Here is a 10,814-nt window from a genome sequence, read left to right as displayed (position 1 = left end):
TTCTGACTACCCTAGTGAAAAAAGTACTTTAGTATATTTCAACTGTACTTACATTTGTATGAGTACATTTTAAGTACACTAAGTATTAAGTGTACAACCTATAAATATATACAAAGTATACCAAAAGTGCACTTTTAGTATACTTACCAATTTTGACATATTAACTTTAAACATACTTAAATATAATTGTACCAAAATACACTTTTAAGAAATATATTAAATAAAAGTATTTATTTATATGTCTTTATGAAAATATACACTTGCTCAAGTGTATATTTAAAAGATATTTTAAGCATTTTAAAATATCTCTTAAAGATATTTTACGTTTACTTTAAAATATATGCTCAAAATCGAAATTTTAAACATTAAAAAATTTACATAACGCTTACTTTAAATGATTAATTTTAGTATGTTTTAAATTACATCTCAGTGTAAACTTTAGGCTAATAAAGTATGCATTCTTAGGTGCCTTAATAATTTTTTACTATTTTTGTTAAAATGGCAAATTAAAAAATAATAATCTTAATAGTGGAACTTGATGTAATGTTGTTTAACAAAGCAGATAATGTATTCTTTGGTTTCACCTGTAAAGTGTGTTGTAATGGACCCTTCTGTGTTCTGGTAGCCTGATGTGTTTGCAGTACTGTAGTGTGTATGAAGCATGTAATGTACAAAGTGGCAAAGCAGAATAATAAAAGACATTAAGTAACTAAACAGTGTACTTCATTAGCAATTATAATAAACCAAAAGTGTAATTGTAGCATACTGTAATCACACTACTAATATAGAAAATATGTCATGCCAATATACTTAAAATACTTTCTAAGTATATTTTAAATGTAATTCAATCATAAAAATAGTGCACTCAAAATATACTAATCAAGGAAGTTTATATTACATAAAAAGCAATATCCTTAAAGTACACTAAGTTTAACTTAAGCTGCCAAAAACACAACTTAACACTTAGTACAATTTAAATTGTGTTTAATACAGTTTAAATACTATTAAAGTACACTCAGCACAAAATTAATTGCTCCAAAATGTCACACTTTAAGTTAACTAATCCTAAGTGAACCTGAAGTTTACTCATGATTAGTCTGACTTAAAGTATGCTTAATTCTTTCAATAAAGTGCCGGAGCAAAAACTTATGTTGTATCCTGTGTTGAAAGGCAGGGTGAGGACACGATTCAGGTCATCAGTGTTTGCTGAATCAATTTTCTTGAGAAATCCAATCTCGACTTTCCAGTTGACTTACCTTGTTTCGTTAGTAAACACTGTGGTGCCTCCGCATGCCGGCATGAGTAGCCGCCATGGTGGAGGCACCATCGATTAAAGGCTAAAACCTTCATTAAGAACCAATAAATAACTAAAACCAAATACACAAGTACATACAAAACTAAGAGGAGGAGAAATTTTCCAGTATTCAGCCGTCAATATCTCAACCAGGGACAAAATGTGATGAACCTCTAAATCAGTAACAGCCACGTCACAAAGACTACAGCTATCACTTGATGGACCCACTGGAGGGAACCGCTGTTTTAGCCAAATGGCCGAGAAGCAATTCAAAGTTTCTCACCACATAAAAACTCAATGAAAGACTCATGCATTTATTTTCAGTATACAGATTATTTTAACCATGTCTCTTCTGGTCTCTATAACACAAAACTAAACTCTACGATCCAGTCTAAATTCAGAAAAGTGGATCACCGTAACTCCCCTCTTTCAGAGGGAGCATTTAGTTCATTTAGTCTTTCTCTTTGGGAAAGATTCACTGAAAAACCAAATGTTGGCTTCTTCAAGAGGTAAAAATTACTGTTCACATCGGCTTTTCTCATCTTTCTAATTTCTAACATACCGGAGAATTAAAAAGGCTAATTATACATATCAGGGTAAGACACATAATCTCCACTTGGTGGCGCTGTTCGTCTATCTTAACAGTGGCAGACTGAACGGACGGCAGAGAAAAATCTGTCGTTAATAATTCCATAACTATCCACAAGATGGCGCTGTGGAACAACAACACAGAAAAATGGTACAGTACTTGTTATTTGTCATAAAATATTAGTGCCTAAAACCTGGAATGTTAGGTTAAAAAAAAATAAAATAAAATAAAAAATTGAAAACAAGTGATTAAATCTTCTAATTTATACAGGGTAAAAGATAACATAAAATGTTGAAAATTATTCCAAACAATCTAAAATAAAAAAAATAAATAAAAAAATCCAACTCATAATATTGGTGTGTGTCACACATTAATATTGTGTTGCAAATTTTGTGTAATTTATTATGGAAGGTTGTGACTTCAGTCTTGTTAAGAATATATGTCATGGGTAATAAAATTATTATTTTTTTCTTAAAAATAAAATACTAAGATTCTTTTCCAGTTGCAATTCATTGTGATTTATGAAGCTCAGGTTCAGAATACATGTCAAATAAGGGAAAAAATATTTCTGAAGGGAAGTTAGCTTTTAATTCTGATACAATATTTGATAGAAGTCAAACAAGAAATCTAAAATCAAGACAAAAAGGCCAAAGAATAGACATTAATGCATGAAATTAGTAAAATAAAAACTCCAGATGCAGTTCCAACTCCAGAGCTGCAGAGTTCCACTTATTCACAGGCAAATAAAACAAAGAATCAGCATGTCCATTCCAGCCTACATTTCCCATAGTTCACTAACACCTCAAGTCCACCATCCCATAAAGTCTGGGTTAGGAGTAAAAGAAATCAAAAGGTTCCCTGAACAAAGACATTCCTTCTTTAAAATCCTTGCAGCGGTTTGATCCACCCTTTCTCCAAGTCTCAGAGGCGCCCCTGAAAATTCTCATAGGGTGCCCATTTTAGGGCGTCACAGACACAAAAAATATAGAATTTCATTTATTTACTTTGCCTGTTTACATTTATGTCTTCACTGAAGAAGATTTGAACTAAATTTCTCTGGGGCACCATTGTGGTGGCCAGCATGTTTCAATGGTTCCTCTCTCTGCTCCCCTTTGGGGACGCCACTGTTACATACCAAGAAAAAGATAAAATTCTCTACAACATGTTTCAGAAAACAGGAAGTTTGGCTGCTCTATTCTCCAGGTTTTTTGACGGTAGAGTAGAGAGTGGTCACTGCTGGAGGATCTGCAGAGGGATTTTGATCAGTACCAGTGGGGGGATCTCCGCCCTGGATATTGACGCTGGCGTAGTGCAGCTGGTCTGCAGGTGGGTTCACTGTAGAATAAAGAGTGCTGGCTGTGTTTGCTTGTTGTTTCTGGATCTGTATCTCTTCATATTGGTGATCTCTATCTTTTCCCTGGAAAACAGAAAAAAATTAGGACGAGTTCCAGAGTAGTGATGAGATCAATGCTCCTGTTGTTTTCAAATGTAAATGAGATACAAATACAGACCTCTGGGCTTTGTATTGTGTTTGTACTCTGCTCCGATGTTTCCCCTGAAGCACAACATGCAAACATAGTGAATATTTAAATATTACTACAGGATACTTATCCTTTGTTTGGGATATTTTACATCTGTGCAAATAACTTGTCACACAGTCAGTTTTTATTAATTTATTGGCACAATATCTGAGTTTTAAGTTGCCAAACTGCTAAATGAAAAACCATGCTTATGACTGCCACTGAATTAAATTAATGTTTGTATTTTTTACACAGCCATCCCTCACCTTGTCTGTTGCAGAGTTTCCGTCTGCAAAGTATTAAGACAATTGCAAGCACCACCACGATCACGACACCACACACAATACCAGCAATCATTCCTGCAAACAAAAGAAACACCAGGAACAAAATATTAATTTGGGTAAATTAACAATTTGGCTTTTCAAGACGTCATGCTACAGTGTAAAAAATAAAAAGGACAATCCCATTTTACACGGCTTGAGTCCATTTCTTTTACGTGCACCGTGTTACACCGTAAACAAACAAGTATTTTAAAAATGTTTTTATAGGGCAGTCATAACTCCTTCTCATGGAAGAGGATTAGGGTCGCTGAAAAAAAAAATTCTTACTTTTTTTCACAAAATTCTGACCTTTTACCACTAACATATGCAGATTTATGCACAACATCTATGTTATCTAAATGGTGAGGGGATCAAAACAAGCTGTGATCGTTGACTGTATGTGAAAACCTCCCATTTTCCTGATTTTTATAAATAAACATGTTCTCACTTTAATCTCGTTAACATTTATTTTGCTGTACTAATTATTATTCACACACCAGATGTATTTTACTCATATTGGTAGCTATACCTGGACTGTAGTCTCTGCTTTAGTTCCTTAGAAAACATTTGTAGCCGAGCTTGTAGCTTTGGTTGAATATCTATCCCATTGAAAGTGTTGATTTATTTTTATGTTACAGCAGCAATGCTACTGAGTGATTTTGTTTTGCTTATATTATTTTACAGTTTTTCTCAATTGTTTGCACACATTTTTTGAAAGCCTGCCACATACATACATACAAATAAAAAAAACACACACACAGTGTGTTTATTGTGAAAACGGTGAGTTAATTTTCTTCATGAAAATTGTGCCAAATACAGAAAATTGTGTTACTTTGAAAAAAGTGTGATTTAGAACAGCAAATTCAGTGTAAAGCAGGAATTGTGCCTGTAGTTTAGCAGAACTGGTTCAGCGAGTTGGTGCATAAGTTACATGTTGTTGTTTTTATTTGTGTCTCAGTACTATGATTTGTGTGTAAACAATGGAGAAAAATTGTATTTCTTATCTGCATGTTTTGAATATTTACAGTTTTTCTTGCTGAGGTAGTTGGTCTGTGTTGCACTATTTCCAATATTAACCATTTCAATCAATATCTGTGCAATTATGTTTTTCTATTTCTCACAAATTAAGGATCAATGACGACAACCTGCTCATTTACTCATTTGGACATAAAAAATGGAATTTAAATTTTTTTTTTATGTCCACTGAAAAAAATCTAGACACAAACAAACAATAATTTCCTTGAAGTTGAGCTTTTGTAAATTTTTTTATATTACGTTTTGAATTTTTTTTTTTCCAAGAGGTGACCTTCATAATTGAACTTGAGACAAACATACGGTTCAGGGTCAAATTACCTGGTGATTAAAATCAAGATAAATGAGTCATGCAGAGAGTATTTTATGTTTCCCTTCACTTCCACTGAGTGTCACTCAGTGTGGGTGGAGTTTGTCCACAGGAACAGAAAAGATTCCTGTCAAAAGTTGTATGAACACCTGCTTTCTCGCAGTTTCCTAGTGAAGTAAAGAAAATAGTGAGAAAGTGGGCTTGTGTGTGTGTTTTGTGTGTGTGTGTGTGTGTGTGTGTGTGTGTGTGTGTTGTGTGTGTTGTGTGTGTGTGTGGTGAAATATGGTTCATAGCTTCAAAGGAAACATATAAAATTGGAAATGTTTTGATCTTTTTTACCTTTCAACTTGACTGCCGGGTCAAATTGACCCTAACAGTATCTATGTAAAAAGTAGACACAGGGGGGGTGGAGGGGGGGGGGCAAATGTGTAAAATTAATACATTTTCAATTTATATGCAGAGTGCACCTATTAAGACAAATAGAAAAAGTTTCATCCAAAAAATACTTCCAACTATTTTTATTTTATTTTAAACTTTAAAACGGGTCAATTTGGCCCGCAACATAACAGGAAGATTAAAGAAATAATCACAAATAACAGACATAAAGTTACAGTCCAAATAAAATAAACATTAAAAATGTTTTATAGGACGATAATAACTCCTACTTTACCTTTTGTTGTTGCTTGGTTTCCATTTTCATGGGCTAAACAAGATAACCAAAAATAACAGACATAGAGTTACAGTGCAGATAAACAAGACATTTAAAAATGTTTAATAGGATGATAATAACTCCTACTTTACCTGTTGTTGTTTCTGGGGTTTTTTCTGCACCATGTAAACAAGATAACCAAAAATAACAGACATAGAGTTACAGTGCAAATAAAATAAACATTAAAAATGTTTTATAGGACGATAATAACTCCTACTTTACCTTTTGTTGTTGCTTGGTTTCCATTTTCATGGGCTAAACAAGATAACCAAAAATAACAGACATAGAGTTACAGTGCAGATAAACAAGACATTTAAAAATGTTTAATAGGATGATAATAACTCCTACTTTACCTGTTGTTGTTTCTGGGTTTTTTTCTGCACCATGTAAACAAGATAACCAAAAATAACAGACATAGAGTTACAGTGCAAATAAAATAAACATTAAAAATGTTTTATAGGACGATAATAACTCCTACTTTACCTGTTGTTGTTGTTGTTGTTGTGTGGGTTCCTTTTGCACCATGTAAACAAGATAACCATGAATAACAAACAAACAGAAACAAAGATGATCTTTAGAACTTCATCTGGTCCTTGTCAATTTAGGTTTTTCTAAAATGGTTTCATTTTGTTGGTTTGCTCATATATTTGCCACTCATTCTACTTTTATCTCCTCATTACTAACAAACTCACCAGTACAGTGGCAGTGCATGCAGTTGTTGGATATCTTGTAAAAATTATGTACACGATGAAGAATGGAAAAAACATTAAGGTTATTCACATTTTCTGGCTACTGATTGGTTGGATTTTTCTCAGTGTTGGACCTGTCAGTGATTCTTATAACATCAACTTAGAACTCATAATTGAATTTACTAATTATGAGCTTTTAATTTGCAACTAACAACATGGAAGCATGACAGTTTTCCACCATTTGAGGAGAACCCAACTCCAGACAGTGACGACGGCAGAAACTTCGTCAAAAGTTGGAAAAACATTTTTCACGTGTGCATGTCATTACTGAAGTTTTTATGTCAATGTGCAACATGAAAGACGGTGTTTGCAGTTTCATTCTGTATAATAATGAAAATATATATTCTTGCTATAGTATTGATTAAATGTATTCAAAAATATAATTTCTAAAATCTAATTTATACTCTTATTTATTTTTGTAATATTGTAAAACTATTACCACTCCATTAAAGTACTATCTTGAATATCCAAGTTTTCTAATTTATAAGATGTTTGCATAAACCTTCAGAAACCATGGTAGTGGTGACTCTCCCTTTTCAGGATAAGTCTGGACTGTAACCGGGTCTGAACAGCAACAAAGTATAAGTGACAAAAGGCAGAAGAAGAATTACTTGACATAAAATTCATCTTAAAAAATAAACTTAACTCATAGAAGTAAATATGTGAAGAAATATATAACAGCTTTAAAACAAACAGCTCATGGGGTTTTAAGTATTTTTTACCCTTTACAATAACATTAACAGTGAAAATGAGGCTCTGGTTGCAAACAACCTACTGTGTTGTGTGACTTGCACCAAGTTTATGAAGTGGACATTTTTTTTAGTTTGATCTATGCATAATTCAACTGGACCCTCATTGAAATTATGTCTCAACCAAACTAGCAACAAGCTATATCCAAACACAGGGAGAACATATCAATATGATGTTGGCATGGCAACAAGCTTCACTGCACAAAAATGTCTGCAAAAAGCAAGACTTCAGATGGATGTTTTACAGCCAACATTGAAGCTTTGAGTGTTTTAGGTGGCCTGTTGTTTGAAAGGTTTTATAGCTTTTCCAACCACATTAGGCCAAGTGTTGGAGGATGAACTGCTGAACACCATTTCAACCTGAGGCATTATTATTGGTCTAATGTTTTTTGGAGATTTTTCAGATCTCTTAACTTCAGAGTAATCCTTTGTATTATGTTTTTATAAGGGCGCATCATATTGATAATTTCTTAAACAGCGATTCACTAATTTACTCACTCAGAACATGGAGGACGACGTCCTGTAAAAAAGTGATGAAATTTTCTGTTTTCAAGGCACACCAGTATTTGCCTGAATCCTGCTGAGTCACCATGGAGATGTTCACCTGGTACAGTCCTTGCTGCTTATCATCGCTGAGGGAAAAGTTTACCAGTTTTGTGTAGCTTTTAAACTGCACTGAAATTACATTTGAGCAGCTGTTGTTTCCATCGAGTCTGCAGAAGTGTCTGATGCTGTTTTTATCGGCTTGTGAACATTTGCAGGTGAAGGAAACAGAATCTCCAGTGTATGATGTTTGGTCCACTGTTGCACTTTCGCCTTTGGGAGAATTAAAGAGTTAAATAATAATAGTTTATGTTTATTAAAGGCACTTTTTGGCTTGTTTTAAGCTGACTGTCAACATTTAGAAACCATTTATGATTCAAAATAAGACATTTCTGTGATTGCTAATTATTCTTAATGTGTTTGAGTAAAATGCATTACTGCGTTTAAATCTCTCTACATGTATTTAGTTCTTTTCAGTAACTGTAAGTACGCGCTAACGCATCATTTTTCTACTGTTACTGAAATACAAAGCAGTAAAGAGAAGAAAACACATATTTAATAGTTAATAACACCGTCGTATTCTTAGGTACATTGTTTCTTCTTAATTTCTGTTTTGCTCCTGATACCATTTGTAAAGACTTTTCAAAGTGTGTTTTATGACCAAAGTACTTACATGGAGTGTTGAAGAGGTCTCCATTATTCTCCACTTCTGAAGGTAAACTTCCTGTGGCTGTCATGAAAAAATTTATCAAAAGTAATTTCATTTTCACACATTTAACCAGTTTAAGTCCCAAATCACTCTATAATGTAAAAAAATGCTCTTACCGGCCAGCAACCAGACAATAGTTGTAAAATATATCCTCATTGTGGAGTTCAAAACTGCTTGAACTGAAACTAATGTTGGCCTAAAGTGTTTTAGGTGGCCTGTTGTTTGAAAGGTTTTATAGCTTTTCCAACCACATTAGGCCAAGTGTTGGAGGATGAACTGCTGAACACCATTTCAACCTGAGGCATTATTATTGGTCTAATGTTTTTTGGAGATTTTTCAGATCTCTTAACTTCAGAGTAATTCTTTGTATTATGTTTTTATAAGGGCGCATCATATTGATAATTTCTTAAACAGTGATTCACTAATTTACTCACTCAGAACATGGAGGACGACTTCCTGTAAACAAGTGTTGAAATCATCTGTTTTCAAGGCACACCAGTATTTGCCCGAATCCTGCTGAGTCACCATGGAGATGTTCACCTGGTACAGTCCTTGCTGCTTATCATCGCTGAGGGAAAACTTTGCCAGTTCTGCGAAGCTTGAAAACTGCACTGAAATTATATTTGAGCAGCTGTTGTTTCCATCGAGGCTGCAGAAGTGTCTGATGCTGTTTTTATCGGCTTGTGGATATTTGAAGGTGAAGGAAACAGAATCTCCAGTGTATGATGTTTTGTCCACTGTTGCACTTTCGCCTTTGGGAGAATTAAAGAGTTAAATAATGATAGTTTATGTTTATTAAAGGCACTTTTTGGTTTGTTTTAAGCTGACTGTTAACATTTAGAAACCATTTATGATTCAAAATAAGACATTTCTGTGATTGCTAATTATTCTTAATGTCTTTGAGTAAAATGCATTACTGCGTTTAAATCTCTCTACATGTATTTAGTTCTTTTCAGTAACTGTAAGTACGCGCTAATGCATAATTTTTCTACTGTTACTGAAATACAAAGCAGTAAAGAGAAGAAAACACATATTTAATAGTTAATAACACCGTCGTATTCTTAGGTACATTGTTTCTTCTTAATTTCTGTTTTGCTCCTGATACCATTTGTAAAGACTTTTCAAAGTGTGTTTTACAACCAAAGTACTTACATGGAGTGTTGAGGGATTCTCCATTATTCTTCACTTCTGAAGGTAAACTTCCTCTGACTGTCATGAAAAAATTGATCAAAAGTAATTTCATTTTCACACATTTAACCAGTTTAAGTCCCAAATCACTCTATAATGTAAAAAAATGCTCTTACCTGCCAGCAACCAGACAATAGTTGTAAAATATATCCTCATTGTGGAGTTCAAAACTGCTTGAACTGAAATTAATGTTGGCCTAAAGTTTCTCCTCAGGAAGTCAGATCTGTGATCATTTCTTTTTGTTGTTGCTTTTATTTTTTTAAATTATGGTTTCAGCTTCTCCTTTCTTCTACAGGACTTATGCTCTATAAGAGCATCTGCCTCCGACGTGAGAAGGAGAAGAAATGCAGAAGCGAAATCTGGAGCCTCATTCATATGCAGAGTGAACCTCCACCTGCTTCATGTGACAAAAACATGGCTCTGCTTCACTGAACAATGTCTACAGTGTACGACTTATCTTTGGATCAAAAATAATTATAATACCACATATTTAGTTTTGTGGGGCACATTATGTTAGCATATTTCACCCGGAGGTAAAAGTGGAATATTCAAAGCTCAGGCTATAATAAGAAACATATTTAAATGTTGACTGAGTTGATTTTCTTGTGCGAATGCAGCCTGGCACTTTGCTGAAGTAGATCTTTCATATTACTGCAGTTTGAGGTGAAGGATATTATTTTTGCGTGGGTGAACTAATCCAGTCCCAGTTTTATTACCAGATAGGTCCAGATAGAGACATTTTTCAGATGAGCCATTTCAGAGTCCCTGGATCACATTTTGTTTTGCTGCAACCTTTAATTGTTGGGATTTTATGGCACAAAGATGAAAAAGTGCACGATTGTAAAGTAGAAAAAACATTTTCAAACAAATGGAGATCTGAATAGTGTGATCCAGATTTGTATTCAGCCTTCCTTTCTACCAGTTACAGTATTTTAATGTATGTCTCTAAACTTTTTTGTGAAATCGCTCAAACTCAGTCGAATTTCTCTAAGAACTTATACAAACATCCATTTTCAAGTCATGATATTCATTCTCAGCTACCTTTCCTCTGGCCTTTGACAATAAATTTAAATTTTACTGAAAAGCCAATTTTTTTTAGGAA

General features: G+C 33.8%; 1 protein-coding gene across 1 annotated transcript; it reads right to left on the bottom strand.

Annotated features, from left to right (window-relative positions):
• Positions 1 to 2,307: 2,307 nt before the first annotated feature.
• Positions 2,308 to 10,020, bottom strand: LOC122829316 (CMRF35-like molecule 8). Its single transcript, XM_044113760.1, has 10 exons — positions 9,829 to 10,020; positions 9,677 to 9,733; positions 8,959 to 9,276; positions 8,489 to 8,545; positions 7,771 to 8,088; positions 6,258 to 6,287; positions 5,997 to 6,029; positions 3,670 to 3,762; positions 3,395 to 3,438; positions 2,308 to 3,300 (listed from the first exon to the last, which is right to left on the bottom strand). The coding sequence occupies exons 1-10, from the start codon at positions 9,866 to 9,868 to the stop codon at positions 3,076 to 3,078; spliced, it is 1,215 nt and encodes a 404-aa protein (XP_043969695.1). The 5' UTR covers positions 9,869 to 10,020; the 3' UTR covers positions 2,308 to 3,075.
• Positions 10,021 to 10,814: the final 794 nt, after the last annotated feature.

This window comes from Gambusia affinis, linkage group LG04, assembly GCF_019740435.1.
Source record: "Gambusia affinis linkage group LG04, SWU_Gaff_1.0, whole genome shotgun sequence".
NCBI classification, from domain to species: domain Eukaryota; kingdom Metazoa; phylum Chordata; class Actinopteri; order Cyprinodontiformes; family Poeciliidae; genus Gambusia; species Gambusia affinis.
This window is presented reverse-complemented; position numbering and strand designations above follow the sequence as displayed.

Excerpts from the sequence above, each read along its gene's own strand:
- LOC122829316 (XM_044113760.1), bottom strand. The coding sequence starts at position 9,868 with ATGAGGATATATTTTACAACTATTGTCTGGTTGCTGGCAG. Across the intron at positions 6,030-6,257 it reads AACAACAACAACAACAACAG|CCCATGAAAATGGAAACCAA; the intron begins GTAAAGTAGGAG and ends TATCTTGTTTAG. Across the intron at positions 3,301-3,394 it reads ACACAATACAAAGCCCAGAG|GGAAAAGATAGAGATCACCA; the intron begins GTCTGTATTTGT and ends TCTGTTTTCCAG.